The sequence below is a fragment of the Corylus avellana genome, chromosome 2 (assembly GCF_965113065.1).
Source record: "Corylus avellana chromosome 2, dhCorAvel1.hap1.2, whole genome shotgun sequence".
NCBI lineage: Eukaryota > Viridiplantae > Streptophyta > Magnoliopsida > Fagales > Betulaceae > Corylus > Corylus avellana.
In genome coordinates, this window is record NC_142491.1 from 34175019 (window position 1) to 34192733 (window position 17715).

Here is a 17715-nt window from a genome sequence, read left to right on the forward strand (position 1 = left end):
ATCCAAGCCCCTCCAATTCTCAATCAATTGACCATTGGCAATCCTGTCAAACTGATAACTCCTAGTACTTTCTTTTCCCCTCCTAAAGAAACAGATGTTGTTACTTCCGCTACTTCTTCCAGTTCTTCTAAGAAAAAATCTTCTAAAAAGAAAAAAGATAATGACATTTTAAAAACACTTCTGGAATCTCTAAATGATAATTCTATTGAAGAAGAAGAAGAAAATTATGACGCATCTTCTGAAGCTACTTTTAACCCCATGAGAGAATGGTACGGAAATTCTGGTTTCCCTGGTAATAGTCCTGATAACTATTACCCCGAAATTAAAGATTTATAATCATTTGTCCTTCACAGTGGCACCGTTCATTTGTCATTCACTGGCATCATTCATTTACCCTTCATAGAGGCACCGTTCACTTGCCCTCATTTAGTGGCACCGTTCACTTTCCCTTCACAGTAGCACCGTTCACTTACGTTTTACAGGCATCGTTTCATTTACTCACCAGGTTCTGCTACAGTACTTTTCGACACTATAGTTTCTGCCGACATTACATTCTGCTATAGTTTCTGCCGACACTACAGTTCTTTACTTTTACTGTTAACTTTCTCAATGTAATTTTTATTTACCCATTGGATTTTGTCTATAAAAGGACGAATCCCCCTCATTGTAAGATAGAAGCTTTCAGCCTAAACACTAAACTCATTCTACAACTACTCTGCCTACTATTTGTAATATGTTCTGCTCGTGTACTTTCGCTACTTCTAAACCACGTTTGAATCTATAAGTACTCTTGTTAATCAGATCTTTTGATATCTTTTCATTATCAATCTTTTCTATTTCTCTTTTATACACTCCAATTTCGTGCTTACTCTGGAAATTATTGCATTATGCTTATTTTACTTGCAATTACCACATACATGGATGGTTCTATTGCTTTATTTTCATATTTATTTTCAATTAATTTCAATTAGTTATCATCTCCCCTCATCTCCCCTTGTTGGAAACTGCCAAAACAATGACAATGTATCTCCAATTTTAATAAAATGATGAAATTACCCTTACTAAAATAAAAACAAAAATACTAAAATTTCATTTTTTTTTTCTCAAAATTTTAAGGGTATTTTTGTCTTATTAAAAATTCTATAAGGGTAATTTCGTCATTTTGCTAGCATTTGTGGGTACATTGTCTTTGTTTGGGTAGTTTAGGGAGTAAATTGTCGTAATTGATAGTTTGGGGGGTAGATTGTCATTGGGGTGGTAGTTTGAGGGGGTTAAATGGACTTTACCCTAAATTTAACTATTTTGTTAACTGTTTTTTGCTCCAACAGATACTAAAAAGTTTTCCTACTATTGCTACAACGAACTTTCATATTTATAAGTTACTGTAGCAACTTGTAAGTAATATTTTATTATATTTTATATTTATTTCTATTTTTTTTAATATTTTCTCTCTCTTTCTCTCTTTATCGCTTTTTATGAGAAATGCAAGGAAATGATAAAAAACTAATAAAATAATACTGAAAAATAATATTTAATTAGAGTAAATAGTTAAAATAGATGTTTTTGTTGGAGTGTGTAATGAAAAACTAATAGCTAAAATGAAAAAAAAAAAAAAAGTTATATTTTGAGTAGTAAAATGAACTCTTGCTGGAGATGCTCTTAAAAGTTAGTTTAAAAGCATTGCTGGAGATGCTCTTTAGTAAATAGTATCACCACTTATCATTTATTAGTGTGGGTGTATCATGGAAATTGATTTTACATGTTATTTTTTATTTTATTTTATTTTATTTTTTAACATGTCCACACAAGAGGGGGAGAGAGATTCGAACTAGTGACCTCCACTTCATGAGATGTGGAGTGAAGTATAAATATAAAACATAAATCATTTTAATACTACTGTACAATTGCCCTATAGCAGTGAAAATCAACATTTAAATCAACAAAGACTTGTAAAGAAGAAACATTAATTATTGATTTTCATTTTTTTATTGTCAAGTCATCTCAATTTTTATAACGGTACATTGACTAATGCCAAAACAAGTATCGAAGACATTTTTATAAAAGGGGAATAGTATGTATTCTTCTAATGTTCTCCTGGTGTTCTCCCAACAGTGATATGATTTTTAAAATCACCGTTAAGTTTGAGATTATTATTATTGACTTTTAATCTATTAGTGATTTTAAAAACTATATTACAATTAAAAGAACATCCAAAGAACACTAGAAGAACACTTAGTATTTTCCTTTCTCCAAAAAAAACTCGAAATGAATGGAAGCTGTTTCCATTTCAAGCTGAAGTAAAATTAATTTGGGCTGGTGGGGGCGTAGAAGCCCAGTAGAAAGATATCGGCAAATCTCGCAGCAATTAGTCATTGTTCCACTCGACTCGACCCCCCTGCACAGAAGAACCACGCACTCCCTCTCTCTTTCTCTCTCTCTTTGTCTCTCTGCTTTTCACAGGGCTGCAGACTTTCCCGTCAACCCACGCTATTCGAAATCCTAGGGTTAGGGTTTTAACCCCAAAATTCGGCAAGCTGGATAGGCACCGAGGAGACCGCTACAACAACGACAACGACAACGACGATCATAACCACAACCACCAGGACTCTCATTTCCACCCCTACCGGCACTCTAGAGGCCCCTCTCGCTTCTCCGATGCCCCTCCCAGCAACCTGAACAACCACCACGGCCGCCGCTCCGGCAGTCACCGCCCCTTCGAGAGCCCCCCACGAGGCTCCGGCGCTGGAGGGTTTAGGCCCATGGCCGGTCCCGGCGGTGGAGGTGGAGGTGGAGGGTTCGGGTCGAATACTCATCAGGACCCCCCGCTCTCGGGTCAGAAGCGAGGGTTTGCTTTCTCTGGCCATGGAGACTCGCCTGGTAAATGCTCTTGTGCTTGTGCGTTAACTGTAAATGTTTGAGCGTGCCGGTTTGCATGCTTTTATGATTGTATATTTGTATTGGTGTGTGGGTAAACATATTGTTTTAGTTATGTGGTACATTGTTCTCTATGATGCATATGTAAGGAATTAGGCTTGTGGGGGGTTTGAGTTTATCAAAGGTGAATTAATTTCTTAATGGTCATAGTTAATTCACTTTATTCCATAACTTCACTGTGTGATCAAGGGTTCAGTCTTCAAATTTTTTTTTTTTCGGAAGTTATGGGAATAGCATATTGAACTTCAGGAAAAATTGGGAGGCCCCAGGTTTTAACTTTTGTGATTTTTGCCTTTGTTTATGGGAGCGTGCCAAGAATTCTAGTGTCATTTTATGGACTATGGAAGTATCTATACTCTCTTAGATTGGGGTTGTTAGCATTTTTATGTTTTCTTCTTCTACGGTCGTTAGAAAAGCATAACAAGTTTAGATGAAGCTTGAGAAAATATTTGTTTCTCAATTGTCTTAGTTTATATGACTCATGGTTGAATTCAGCTTTGAAACTGGTTTACAATTTCCCTTTCTTTTCCCCGTTTTGTTACTTCTCTGCATACTTGCATCATCAGTGTCTTTTTTCCTGTGATTACTTTTTCAGAGCATTTTGATGGTGGCAGTTTTGCCAAACTTTTTGTTGGATCTGTTCCAAGGACAGCCACTGAGGAAGATGTAAGTCAATCAATTTATATACAAAAGCTATTTCTTTGAACTATTCTTTTTTCCTGTTCTGCTGTTATTGTTTTATGTTATCTTAATGCCATGCTTATTTATGTCAGATTCGTCCTTTGTTCGAAGAGCATGGACATGTTGTAGAGGTTGCTCTGATCAAAGATAAGAGAACAGGACAACAACAAGGTATGTGTGAATGCTATTTTCTATGAAATATTTGTGATCCAGACATCTTATTTCAGGTCATCTGAGAGGCTGATGGGAGCAAGTGTAAGCTCATCTTTCGTCTCAGTTTGTTTTGCAACAAGTGTCGGGCTTGTTGGTTTTGGTTGCGACCTTTTTTGTGTCCGTCCTGTCAAACAAGAAGAAAGCAAGACGTGTAGGCCTACTAAAAACCAGTTTTTGTATAGCAGTTGGGATCTTGGAAGACAAATAGATCCTGCTCTTGCAATAGTAGCTGCAGCGGTGGGGGCATTACCCAACAAATTATTTGTAATGGGAGTGTCTATTGCCATAACTGTAGCGTGTTTATATCAGGATGTTAGTATTGTACAGAGAATGACACAGAATACTTGGATTATTTCTTTTGAATGGAATTAATCACATTGTAATTTGCAAGAGATTGTGGTTTTTTCTTATCTTGGAGAACCTGGGAGTTCTTCTTTCAGATGGCTTGGAATGTCTTTTCATATTGACTAGGTGAGGTTGGTTTGAAGTAGGATTGTCTGTCAGAGATGGATGGAATGGATGGTAATCAGATTTAATGGGTTATGGCTTGTGAGTTTATTGGTGGTTTTCCCAAAAGCTACCTTTTGAAATATGGGCCTGTTGCTTGTGGGAATGATGTTTCGTTGTCTTGATCATCTAATTTTTTGTTGTTTCTGTATTCAAGTGAGTGGGTTGAATTTCTTTTTGTGCTTGAGTATGATACAAAGCGTTTAATCGGTGTGTGGATGGTCGTATCTCAGAGCTGAATATTTGGCTCTCTTCATCGTTGAGCATGGGTTTGCATTTATGTGTACAATATGTTGAAAACGCAACTCATTTCATGTTTTATAAGACAGGTGTGTGATGGTAGTATTTTCAACAGTTTGAACTTAATGTGTTGTGGTGTTTTTCTCTTCTTCATAATCAGAATCTGTGGGTGTCTACTACTTGTTTACTGGACAGCCTTTTTCATTTATTGCTTTGAGCAATGGTTCATATTGTTTCATTGAGCGTCTAAATTTATGGGCCATTCCTTGGATGTCACGTCTCATTCTTCTTAGTTTGTCTGTGATTGTGATACAGAAGCTTACTTGTGCAAGTATTATGGTTTGGCTTGTGGTTTCTCCTATCAAACTTATGGATTTAATTGTGTTTTGATCCTAGTTTGCACAATGAAGGACTTTTTATGTTGTCCATGGGTTTCTGTACGTCGCAACTGTGTGATCTTGTGGAGTTGTATTTTTATATATAGGAAACAATGTGTCTGGGTGTTTTCTTATATATAATTAGAATCTGCGGTTCTGCTACGATTTACTTATTGTACAGCCTTTTGCATAGGTCTTCAATACCAGTCCATACCAGACCACATTGTTAACTGAGTGGTTAAATTTATGGACCGTTTGGTGGAAAGTGCTGTGTTATGCTTGTAAGTTTGTGATACCAGGGTGTATCAAGTGGGTATTTTGATTTCGTTTATGGGTTTTGCCATGGATCTTATTTATATATACTTGTTTGTGGAGCCAAGGATTTGATGCATTAAGTTATGCATAGACTGCTGTCTATGGTTGTCTCTCTTTTTCTTTTTGGTTCTATTAGAGATTATGGGCTATTGTGAAGTATTTTGTTGCTTCATGGGTTGAATTCTCTCGATTTTCATATAATGGCTGCACTAATCTGTTGAAGCACTCTTATGTGAGTAAGTGCAATTGTTGACAAAGTTCTCAGTGAAATTTGGTCTCAATAAATACCGTAACACCATAAGCTTTTGGATATTCTTATGTAAAATTTCATGGTTTTCTGTCTTTTTGTCGTCAAATGTGGGGATTGTACTCATAGGTCAATGCATGGAAATGGTTTCCGAACGCGCAGATTTCAGTTTGTGGAGGCCAATATTGTGGTCAATCCTATGTTGTCCAAACAAAATTTTATGTTGTTGATTTGCAAATTGGCTGCTGGAATCACATGGTTAGAATCTCAGCGTTGTGGTTTTTCTGTTGGGTCTGTTAGGACTTCTAGTAATGCAGAGCTGGTGTATGTTCTACTTGATGGCACAGCAACACAATCTTATTGTGGCACAGTGGTAGAGCATTGGTCATTTCTTTCTATGGCCACAAGAATCTTTGTTTTTTGGGTTATGCAGTAGGTACCATGTGTGTATGTGTTGTCCATTGAATATGTTTCTTAGACTTAAATAAGATAATGGCATTGAAGGAGCATTATTGGCTTAACCAAGAAGTAGGCTGGTGATACAACCAGGATGCGGATTTTGTCCAAGTTTCAGATTCCATATTCAGTGCAGACTTAGCTAATTATTAAACTATCCATTTGATTTGGCAATATTTTAAAGATTTTTGCCTCTGACAGCTTTTCTATAACATTGGTGCTCGCGACATGATTGTATTGTTGGACAAGATTTTTCCTGATTCAATGGTTGATTATCCAGTTACTTTGTACGATAGGTTCATTCTCCACAAATTTTGCTCCATAATTGTTCATTTTAAATGGTTGGTACAACAAGACCCTTGTTGCCACTATTGTCCTAGATGCTTATATTGGCTTTTTCCCCCTGAAATTTATTATTTTATGATGTTCCTTGTTTGATTCATTTTCACCCTTACTGAGAGCCATTTCAACTGGTTCTTGGTAAATGGATGTGGGCTGTCCTTTAGTACTCTTTAGACTTTTCCTGTTTGACCTAAACAAAATAGATGCAATCAGTCATACTTATAAGTGAAACTTGAGGATCAATTTTTGTTGAATTGTCAAATTTTACTTAATTGTTAGCATGGTAGAGCAAGGAAGGAGCTCTGGTCTGAGAAATGCAAGTTCTTCTGGGTAACACAATTAGCTAGTGGTAGGTTTCTTAAGAGTCATTTCTGTTTGTATGGTCTGTGAATGGTAGGGATTTGATATTACTTCCTGGTGTACCAGAAACCCTATGTGAAGAGAAATGGTCTGTTTGCTGATATACACGTATTGTTTTGATGTCTAAGAACATATGTGAAGCTACAGAGTTATAAGAATATTGTGAGAGTTGCATTTTTTTGCACCTACTCTTGTTTCTTTTTTTGGCTCCCAGGAACTTATTATTTTGAGCTAGTTATGATTCTTGGCAAATGCATGGGGCTTTGGGATCTGAAGCCTCATTTTGTGTGTTTATTATTTATGTGACTAATAAATAGCTTCTAGATTTCTTATCATACCTTTGTGGATGAATCAACAATGTGTCTGAATTGACTATATTATTTGGATTGAGCTTATTTCGTTTAGGTGATGTCTTTAGTTGCAAGACTTTAGTCAAATTTTGGAATCCTTTGTTCACCGTAAATCATTTACTCCATTAGATTGCGCAAAGAAGTATAGTGAGGCTTCCCCCTGCGTTGCCACATTATGGTTTTACAATGATATATTATCTTAGAAAGATAAATATCTGCTCTGCTTAGTGCCTGTTGCCACTGGATTGCCATTGAAAGAAAGGAAAGAAGAATGTGGAGTAACTGCATAGACATAATATATATACTCTGGGATGAGGTTCAATTCATCTCTGCTTTTGTTCTGGACGACTTGTTTATTACACATATAAATCCTTATGCAGTTTTTCATCATGAGTATTCCAATGAACTATGAGAGCTTGGTTTTGAGGTTCTGTGCTGAAAGGAAAGTAGAAAATATTAGACCTTCTGTGTGTTCATATATTTTTTTTTTCTCACGAAGTACAGGCGCTTTTGCAATTATACTCTCGAAAATTTAAAAATTTGCAATGTCAATATCCCAAGATCTACTTTTAATTTCACAATTTTTTTGTTGAAATGTCCAAAATGCCCTCTTTTTTTTTTTTTTTTTTTTTTTTTTTTTTTTATTTTATTTAAATCACCCACATGACTGCGTCACCGGACCATTAGAAATTTTGAGGGTTTTTTCTTTTTTTAAATGGGGGCATTTTGGGCATTTTAACAAAAAAGGTTGAAATCAAAAGGGAAGAATTCTTGGGATACCGACATTGCAAATGGTATGATTACAAAAGCGCCTATACTCTGGGGGCTGTAAGGCAGTTTTCCCAAATGTTTTATGGTGGTTTGGTGAGTACATGGTATTTGACTGCCAGCTTATGGGTTTAAAATCCTCAAATATTTGGGATGTATCTGGACTGTAATCTTTTGTTTCTTGGTTGTGGAGAACAACTGAATAAGTTTAAATTTGATCTTTTGCTACCTTGTGATGGAACGCCATGCTGCAAGTAGGAAAGATTAATCTGATTTAATAGTCGCTGTTTTCAGTCTGGGATTTTAAATTTGATCTTTTGCTACCTTGTGATGGAACGCCATGCTGCAAGTAGGAAAGATTAAGCTGATTTAACAGTTGCTGTTTTCCAATCTGGGATTCTTTATTGTTATTGAAACATTTGGTCTTTTTGTAGTCATCAAATTATGTATTTATGGTTGCTTCTAGTAACCTTGTTCCCTTTAGCAGATGCTTATAATATAGAATTAAACAGTTGATATTTATGTCTGGGTGTGAGTAATAATGTTTAAGCTCAAAGTTGTAGTATGTGAGATTGTTAGAAGGGTAGAAATTATGTAAAGAAATCTGGATTAAAACTCTTTGCTTATGCAGGCTGTTGTTTTATAAAATATGCAACCTCAGAAGAAGCTGATAGGGCTATAAGAGGATTGCACAATCAGCATACTCTTCCTGGGGTGAGTTTCTTGCTGGAATTATCTTCAATCTTGTAGGCAAACTGATTTATGGTAGTTTCATGCACTCGTGTATTTTCCAGGGAGTGGGTCCTATACAAGTGAGATATGCTGATGGGGAACGAGAACGTCTTGGTAATTATCGTTAAATTTCAGTTCAGAAACTTTTCTTTCTATTACATGTATGGAATTCTACCAAAGAAGCATGTTGAGATTGTTAGACCAGTCAGGTTATATAAAAACAAATCTTGCACATTTGAACTAATTGTAGTTTATGTTATCTGTGCAAATTGGAGTACCTCTTTAAGCATTACTTGCTTAGGAGTCCCCCCCCCCCTCCCCCGGCATTTGACATTAATCCAAGAGTTTCATTAGCTCTTAATTAAATTTCTCATCATTGGTCGTTTTCTCTTGAGTTGCTTGCATCTTCTGATTAAGGGTCTTTCCTTAATTGGGAAATGTCATTATTATTACTACTCTGGCTTCTCTTGACATTTGAGCTTTGTCATCCTTAATGTGTTGAGCCACCTAGTTAGGTGGCTTTTCTTGTATACTTCTAGTCTACCTGGGGGAGCCATACGTTTCAATTACTTTGTGTTGAGCCAATAGTAACCAGCAACTTAAGTGGTCAATAATGTCATTGTTGTGTATGGGCTAGTACTGAAATGAAATGATAAGGAGGCACTAATACCTCCTCCAACTGAAAATACTTGAGTGCAAACTATCTTCCTGGTGACATCCCCATAGAATCCCTCCTTCCTAATACATGGTCCTTTCCATTTTTTACTATGTGAAAAATATAAACTGGGGTATGTTTGGAGGGAAATTTTTTCCTTACACTTGTTCTTTGTGTTTGATTTTGTGCACTCATCTCTTTTTTTAAATAGCAGCAAACTTTTATATTGTTGAAGTACTTGCTTTTTATGGTAGGTGCGGTTGAGTACAAATTGTTTGTCGGCTCATTGAACAAACAAGCTACTGAAAAGGAAGTCGAGGAAGTATGTAAATCAGATAATTTTAGCTGTCCTTTTCTAGGATTAATGCTTGCCATGCACATTTTTTTTTTATCAGTTTGACGGAAGAAACTTTACTTTTCACTCCCAAATCTTTTGCTCTAATGAGCACCATTTTCACTTTTTATCTTCCCTTTAGTTTCATGCGTTGTAAATTTTATTGAAAGTTTTTTATTTGATGAATAATAATTGTTAGTGTTGCATAACTAATAACTGATGTTTCCTTTCTCAGATTTTTTCCAACCATGGCAGAGTAGAAGATGTTTACCTCATGCGTGATAATATGAAGCAGAGTCGTGGTGTGTCCTCTAATCTTATTTTTTCTTGTAGAATAAAATGCTATAATTTGAATTGTGGGATTGGTTGACGGCTTTCAGCCTTCCTTCTTTTGCCATATTATGATATCCCTTATTTTTATCTTAGAGATATAAATTTGACTCAATTGGATAATTTCAAATTCTTGTTAAAAGCTTGTTCCAAATGTCTTTTGTTTTTTCCTATACAATAATAATAATAATAATAATAAAAAAATTAAAAAAAATTAAAAAGATCCTACGAATTAGATTAAAAACTACAGGGTACGATACGATGGACATCTAATTAATTATTCTAAGAAAGTATGAAATGGTTGACATCATTTCTACTTTGTGTACTTTGTAAACTAAATAATAGGTTCCTTCTGTAATAGCACAGCAAGAATGTTGTTTCTTTCTAGTATGGTGACCTTTTAATTTATTTTTTATTATTATTATCATAACTGTTGTGGTTTGGTTAAATTAGAACCAACTGATGTTCTGTAATGCTTTTTTTTTTTTTTAATCTTTTTATTACTCATGTTTTGGTTTCATTTTATTTTGAAGGATGTGGTTTTGTTAAATACTCTCACAGAGACATGGCAGTGGCAGCTATAAATGCTCTTAATGGAATCTTTACGATGAGAGTTAGTGTTGTTTCCTTGCTCTACTAATATTTACAGATTGTGTGTATTGAAGGTCATTTATGTATTATCTTTCTTCTGCTTCTTCTTAGGGTTGTGATAAACCATTAACTGTCCGATTTGCTGATCCTAAGAGGCCTAGGCCTGGAGATTCAAGGTTCGGACATCTAAAATATTACCTTGGTTTCCTATGTGCAACTATAAAATTCCTTTTCTTTTTTTTCTTTTTTTTTTTTTTTCCTTTGGGTTTCGGGGCAGGGCAGAGGGATTTGGGCTTTTCTTTTTCTCTCTTTTGCATTTGGCCAAGCTTTCTTATGTTGGACTTTGCTTCGGTGGACCTGACATATGTTGTTTTTAAGTTCAGCATCTTCTTAGCATGTAACTTTTGAGTGTTCTCTATGTTGCTTACAGATTGAACTCCCTACTTGCAGTTTTTGACTTCTTTTAATCTCTTTTTCAGGGGTGGTCCTTCATTTGGAGGTCCAGGTTTAGGTCCTCAATTTCAATCACTGGGAACTAGGTACTTCAACTCCCCACCCTTCACATATTCTAGTGAAACAAATACCTTTTTTCTTCCTCTTACTTTGATCATGGTATTTATCTCTGCATGCTTATGTTTTCATGCCCTTTGCAGACCTCCTCAGAATTTTGGTGACCCTATGGGTGATCGAGTTCCACCTAATGCTTGGCATCCAATGAGTCCACCTAATTTAAGGCCGCCTTCTAATGCTGATATTCATGGCTTTGGGGTTCAGTCGCTTCCTAGGTCTGGGGACATGGCATTGCCATTGAATCTGGTAAGAAGAAAGTCAAAGATTCTGCTATATGTTACTCGAGTTTTTACTTTTCTCCCTCCAGGATTAAACCCTTTTTTTAATGGTTTGGTACAAAATGTATAATGAAGGTCAATGTGCTATTGATGACTGCAGATTGATTTTTTTAGGAGTCTTGCTTCGCTGACTAGGTGATATCGCGATAGATTGTTTAGTGAACTTTCCTCTAGTCAAGCTTAGTTGGTTTACGAGAAAGGAAGAAAAAAGAAAGGAAAAGGTCAACAATTGAACTCTGTGTTGGTAGATGCTCAAACGTCCCTTTGTTCAATTATAGTCAGTGTGTTTCAAAGATAGTCTGTACTTACTACTTATCAAAAAAAAAAGATAGTCTGTACTTACTAAACTTCAATAATATCATTTTTTGCCATACTGCATTTTTGCGTGAGCTATCTCCAAGTGTTGGGATCAGAATGGACGTTGTGTGCTTGGCCAGTCACTGTGTTTTTTAGTTTTCTTTGTGTTTTCTGCAATGGCTTTACATATGTTCAAGGCCTCCCCAATATTTTGTAATTTGCCGATGGCGTAAGTGTTCTCTTGAGACCAGTATGAAGGGCATTTTTCCTTCTGTCTTTTGATACAGTTATTCTGCAGCTTATCTGGCCTTTTAATCATGACATAGATTCTTTGGTTGGATAGTTTATCAATTGTGTTTTTGTTTTTATTTCCTTTTTATTCTTTGAGACTTTTCGCATAAAAAGAAATTTATCAATTGTGTTCTTCTTGTTCAGTGTTTGCAGTGTGGTCTCTTTATACAATCTTTTCTTAGAGGGTTTTGGTTTTGTGTTTTTGTGGTATTTTTGTTAGTGTGTAAACTTCTTTACTTATTGTTCGTGAAAAAGTTTCAGGGTGGTCCTTTGAGTGGCCTTGGCGGGCCTGCTGATGGTTCACTTTTGGGACAGGCAGTTACATCTTCAACATCACAACAGGTAGTAGATGGAGATTATTTTTTGATGTCTTCATTGTCTACATAGTGCTTCCAAAACAAGTTAGTAACTTCATTCCAATTTTTTTTCAGGGTTTTAACCAGTCCATTCCGCAAGTTCCACCAATCAACCAGTTCCAGAAGCCTATTCAGTCACCTCAGCACTTGCAACCTTCCCGTCAATCACACCCTCAATTTCCAGCTTCTTACTCACAAATGCAAGCACCCCTTGCAAAACTACAGCAGCTAGGTCAGCCACAGCTTCCTCATTCTTCTGGCCAAACACCCTTCAGTCAAGCACCACCATCTCAACAGCTACATGGTTTGGGTGGACAAGTGTCTGTTTCTCAGCCTCAGGTTCAGCAGATTGCCTCATCTGCTACACCACCTCAGGCTTCTTTGGATCCTAACTTACCACTGCATTCTGTATCGACCATCACAAATCAACAGCAGCTTCCTGGTTCTATACCACAGCAACTGCTTCAGCCTCTTCAGCAGCCACCTTCTCAGTTAGCTCAGATGCTGTCACAACAGACACAAACTCTGCAGGCAAGCTTTCAGTCATCTCAGCAAGCATTCTCCCAATTGCAACAACAGTTGCAGCTGATGCAACCATCAAATCAAGCTTTGACATCGCAGCAAAGTTCTCAGGCTTCTAAACAGCAGGTATTCACGATTAGTGGGATATGCATTGGTTAAAGTATACTGGAAGAATATCTATAGTTGCTGGACAACTATAATATATGTCATCATGAAGTTAATTTTGGAGCCACCATCTGATGATCTTGCCTAAGCAGTGCTTAAATGATAACTTGATTGCCCTTGTAACTCTGTTTAGTAGATGAATATTTGGGGTGTGAAACATAGTATTCGTGTATATTGCTAAGTTTTGTCATTGGATGTATTCTGTAAATGTGAACTGCCATTGATGGATCTGAACTCCTCAGCATGTCTGTGACATGGTAAACTTCACTGCTTAAGTCAGGACACGATTCTCTATCAATTTTGACAGTTTTCAACCCCTCGTGTCCTCTCATTTGTAGAAGTTTATTATGGCAACGTTCTTTTGATTTAATTGTTTTTATCAACTCTTAAAAGATTTTATTCTGAGAATATCATTTGTTGCTGCAGTCTCAATGGGCTGGGATTGTACCTCAGACAGTTGCCAGCACCCTTGCTACTACAGCTGCTGATGCGCATTCATCCAAAACTGCTCCTGCTGTGCCTGTAATTACCCAGGCTGTAGCTTCTGTAAAAAGTAATTGGACAGAGCACACATCCCCTGATGGATACAAGTACTATTATAATAGTGTAACTGGTGAAAGTCGGGTGAGAATTTTATCAGAATTGCCTAATTTTAGGGATGTTTCTGCAAGTTATGTGACTAATGTTTGATTAAATGAAACTGTAGTGGGAGAAACCTGAAGAGTTATCGTTGTTAGAGCACCAGCCGCAGCAAAAACCATTAATTCAGCAGCCTCAGGCCCAGTCGCACATTCTTCCATCTGCCCAGCAAGTTCGACAAACACAGCAGGCTCAGCTTCAGGCTCAGCTTCAAACACAGCTCCGCCACCAGCAGCAGTTACAGCATCCTACTTTGTCATCCTCGGTCAGTGCCTTTAACATGTGTATATATATATATATATATATATATATATATATATATATATATTTCCAAAATTATTAGTTATTTCTTTTCTAAGTATGTGATTTGGAATTCAGTACCAGGCTTCTGGAGTTGCAGGTCACCAAAATGTGCAGGTAAATTTCATCTTTGCCTGAAAGATCTCACTTTATGTAATGATGCCTTATTTAGAACTAGACTTTGCAAAAATCTTATATTTTAGTGAAAAAATGATTGTTTTGGTGTCTTAATACAATTTGGAGAATGGAATGTGTGCAAAATATTTTAGTTAGACTTGTATCACTTGTGTTAGGAACTGGATCAACAATGCATATCGAGCATGTTCTTGATTTAATACACAAACTATACTTTTTAAGTACCTTTCTGTATTTGGTTCATAGAAATGGATACTTAATGCACTTTTGGGATCTTTTGGCGTTGCAGGAACTTGGTTATGCACAATTACAGGCAGTAGCTGGTTCAGTCGGCGATCCTTCACGATTCCAACAGGTATCTCTTTTTCAAATTATGGTGTGCTCAGATTTCTCTCTGCAGTCTTGTTCTGATTCCAATTGTTTGCATTTGCTCTGTAGGGCCTTCAGGCTGCTCAGGAGTGGATGTGGAAGAATAAGCCAGCAGGTTCTAATTATGGTTTTAATTGTCTGATATCTTTTTTGGGAATTAGCTAGCACCCAGAAAAATTTATAGCCAGATCCCTCCCCCCTCTTCACTTCAGTAGTATCGCTTGACACCGAGAAGAATTAGAGGAAGGAAGAAGTTGAATTTATCAGTGCGATTGAAATTTGTTATTGTGACTTCACTTTTTCATTCTTTTTCCATTTGTTTTTGGATAGAAGTGGGAGAACCATTGCTACATTTCCCGTCTGCATGTGATTTTAGGTGCCTAAGGCCTTATTGAAACAAAAATGTGCGGTTAGATTATCGAGAGTGGGGGAGTTATGGGGTTGATGAGTCGGATGTTCCTCAGGATGATCTATAGTTAGTTTCATACGGTCAGGGGAATTTTGCCTGCTACATTCTTCATTTCTTAAGACTAGATGATCTCATATGCACTGTACATTTTGTCATTTAATAATCTCCATGCTGTCTACTGACATTGTTGGGAAAAAACATTTCTTCTTCAGGTACTTGAAGTGCTTGAGCAGGAAGTGTAATTTAAAAGTGGGACATTGGCAATAAGTTGCTGCGTAGATGATACTGAGCTAAAGAATTGGTCTCAAACTCACTCAAAGGGCTAAGGCAGGCAACTTTTTCAAAGCTCAAATGCTGAATGGCATGTTTAATGATAACGGTTGTTTGAGCATTGAGTTTGCGATATATTATTGTGAGGTTTTACTGTCTCGCAAGAAGTGGCTCGGTGAATTAAGCCTGCGTGCCCTTTAGTTCATGCCTTTACCTAGTATTAGAATGTTATTTTTTGTACAATATAATTCATTGCTATGTTTAGATTTTCCGCTTGATCTGTGCATAACATCTTGTTTTTGCAACCCAACAACCGTTTTGTGATAGCAACTGATGCGCATTGGTTTGCAATCAATTCTGACAAAGAAAAAGAAATGATTTCAAAGCATCCTATAGCAAAGCATGGGCATCCCATGACGCCTCTATATGAGGTTTATTCAATAAAGCTAGGTTATTTATTAATTAATAGCCCTACAGTTCTTGCGAATCTCTCCATTGGACTCTGTTAGCACCCTTAAGCCACCCATTTTCAACATAGAAATCTTGAAGTCCTCGAAGAACACAAACGGGTCTTCGGCGTAGGTTTCAACGATTTCACGTGTTTGTTCATCGCCACTAACAAGAACCTGGTCGGATGGCAGCAGTCCCTCCCCAGAAAGTAGGTTAACGTAGTACTGGTTGTCAAATGTGGCCGGGGTTACCAGGTCAAGATGTGCTGCTGCAGTGCTGCTATCTGATCCCGAGCATAGCTGTTGCAGGGAGGCAACAAAATCAAGATTACTATCCAGACCATTTTGGTCGGCTCCTTGGAGTCGAGCGCTGAATGTTGGGCATCGGGCTTTGCCGATTGTGTGCGCACCTATAGAGAGAAACAAGCATCTCTGATTCTTAGAAGGAATTATACGATATATAATTCAGTGCAATTAAGTGATTACCGGAGAGGGCGACCATGTCATTGAGCGCAAGGCCAACATTCTCGAACTTGGCCACGAGGGTTGCAACGGTTGAGTTTGGGCCTGGGATGTCGTTGTTTGCTGCTTCTTTGCTTGCACTCAAGCTGTCCCTCCTTCCCATTTGGATTTCCCAAGTGGGTCCGCCAGACTACACGTAAATTAGGGATTCAAATTAGCAAAAAAAAAAAAAAAAAAAAAAAAAGGCATAAAAAAATCCGAGAAAAATCCCCAATTTTGTTGAGCACACACCAGAACAACAGAGTCTCTGGCAACAGTTGCAAGGATGTCAGCACAAGAAATGGTTTGAGGGCAAACAGATTCGAGTTCTGACTTAATGGAGTCTATTACTTCAAACCCTCTCAGGGAATTCAAGTTTGGAGCTGCAGTTTTTTCTCCAACAAAATTCTGTGTGTCATCTAGCAACACCGAAGCATCACACCCCTGCCAAACTCACAAACATACATACATACATACATTATTATGTCTACGTACCACCGTTGACAGTGCTCGGGAAAAAAAAAAAAGAAGAAAAAAAAAAGGTGAATGACATAAAATTAAGATGACTTGCATTAACGAAACAGTCATGGAAATGTAGGCGAAGCAGCGAGGCAGCCATTCTGGGGTCCTCGGCGACAGCCTTTTGGACCCAGGAGAAGATAATGGGCTCAGCCTCTGGGCAGATGTCTTGGTATATCCCAAACCCTACAGATATTTCAGCGCATGCTGATTCATTCAAGGTGTTTGGAAATGCAGTTGCAAGTTGAAGCATGATCACTAGAACACAGAAACCCAAGTACGTGGCCATCTTAAATATTAGTTGATAAGAGTTGGGGTGAGTTGGGGTGGTGAAAGCTGCTACTTATAATATTTATAGTAAGTTGCTTGGAGAGTGAGTGTTCAGTAAAAATGAGACTACCAAGTCATGGAAGGTCGTTGAGAGAGAGAGAGAGAGAGAGAGTTGGTTGTATGTACAAATAGAAATAGAAGACATGGTCAAAAGCAGCATGAGAAGGGGTCAGTGCGTATGTGTGTGTATGATGAAGATATCCTCACCTAATGCCGTGTGTTTCTTTGTATGCTTTTGGGGTTTCTCTTTTCTATATATATATATATATTAACTTGGAATCTCTTATATATATACGTCAACTGAACCCATAAATTAAGTTCTCCTGGCCTATTTGTGTTGAGAGAAAGTGAGAGAGATCACTAGTAATATGATTCAAACACACGAAAATTAACAATAATATTCATGATTCCATTTGTTGTTATATATATATATATATATATATATATATATATATATATATATATATGCACAAATCTCTATAGTCTCTACGATATACTAGTCGACTTCCTGTCAACACTTTTAGAAATGTTTTTCTATAAAAGAAATGCACCCATATTAAGCATTATTGCCTCCTCATCCTGATATTTATTTTTTCGTACATTTATTAATTTTATGACAATATTCATTATTTTGCAACGAAATAATTAACCAGATGTTCAAATTTAAATCCATCCTTGCTCAGTTGATCGAACGCGGTTTTAGGAAAATAATGCAATTAAATGGGCATGCAAATCCTATATATATATATATATGGATGTGGAATAGATGTGCAAATGACTAGAACACCCCTGATGAGTTTCTCCCAGTTGCCTGGCTGGCACTTTGATGTTGGAAAGGCAGGTGTAATATTTTTGCAAATAATTAATTTGAAATGGAAAGCTA

General features: G+C 37.0%; 2 protein-coding genes across 5 annotated transcripts; one reads left to right on the forward strand and one right to left on the reverse strand.

The window, feature by feature from the left end:
• The first annotated feature begins 2374 nt into the window (after positions 1-2374).
• FCA (flowering time control protein FCA) lies at positions 2375-15304 on the forward strand. Of its 4 annotated transcripts, none has more exons than XM_088513958.1 (19): positions 2375-2877; positions 3530-3600; positions 3708-3786; positions 8422-8504; positions 8585-8636; positions 9432-9499; positions 9747-9813; positions 10375-10454; positions 10544-10608; positions 10912-10971; positions 11086-11248; positions 12124-12210; positions 12300-12872; positions 13338-13535; positions 13618-13815; positions 13929-13967; positions 14275-14340; positions 14424-14469; positions 14976-15304. In XM_088513958.1, the coding sequence occupies exons 1-19, from the start codon at positions 2760-2762 to the stop codon at positions 14981-14983; spliced, it is 2121 nt and encodes a 706-aa protein (XP_088370084.1). In that variant the 5' UTR covers positions 2375-2759; the 3' UTR covers positions 14984-15304. The 4 variants fall into 4 exon arrangements, with proteins under 4 accessions (XP_088370084.1, XP_059444594.2, XP_059444610.2 ...); XM_059588611.2 differs by having other exon boundaries at positions 12130-12210; XM_059588627.2 differs by having other exon boundaries at positions 2672-2877; positions 14433-14469.
• Positions 15113-16791, reverse strand: LOC132176435 (peroxidase superfamily protein). The gene is made up of 4 exons (XM_059588638.2): positions 16555-16791; positions 16236-16427; positions 15969-16134; positions 15113-15892 (listed from the first exon to the last, which is right to left on the reverse strand). Exons 1-4 carry the CDS (start codon positions 16789-16791, stop codon positions 15492-15494), a joined length of 996 nt encoding a protein of 331 aa, XP_059444621.2. The 3' UTR covers positions 15113-15491.
• Between the last annotated feature and the right edge of the window lie 924 nt (positions 16792-17715).

Coding starts and splice junctions, on each gene's coding strand:
- LOC132176435 (XM_059588638.2), bottom strand. CDS start 16,791: ATGGCCACGTACTTGGGTTTCTGTGTTCTAGTGATCATGCTTCAACTT. Junction 16,428..16,554: donor TCCATGACTGTTTCGTTAAT/GCAAGTCATCTT, acceptor TGAGTTTGGCAG/GGGTGTGATGCTTCGGTGTT. Junction 16,135..16,235: donor CCAGAGACTCTGTTGTTCTG/GTGTGTGCTCAA, acceptor ATTTACGTGTAG/TCTGGCGGACCCACTTGGGA.
- FCA (XM_088513958.1), top strand. CDS start 2,760: ATGGCCGGTCCCGGCGGTGGAGGTGGAGGTGGAGGGTTCGGGTCGAAT. Junction 9,814..10,374: donor TAATATGAAGCAGAGTCGTG/GTGTGTCCTCTA, acceptor TTTATTTTGAAG/GATGTGGTTTTGTTAAATAC. Junction 10,972..11,085: donor TTTCAATCACTGGGAACTAG/GTACTTCAACTC, acceptor TGCCCTTTGCAG/ACCTCCTCAGAATTTTGGTG.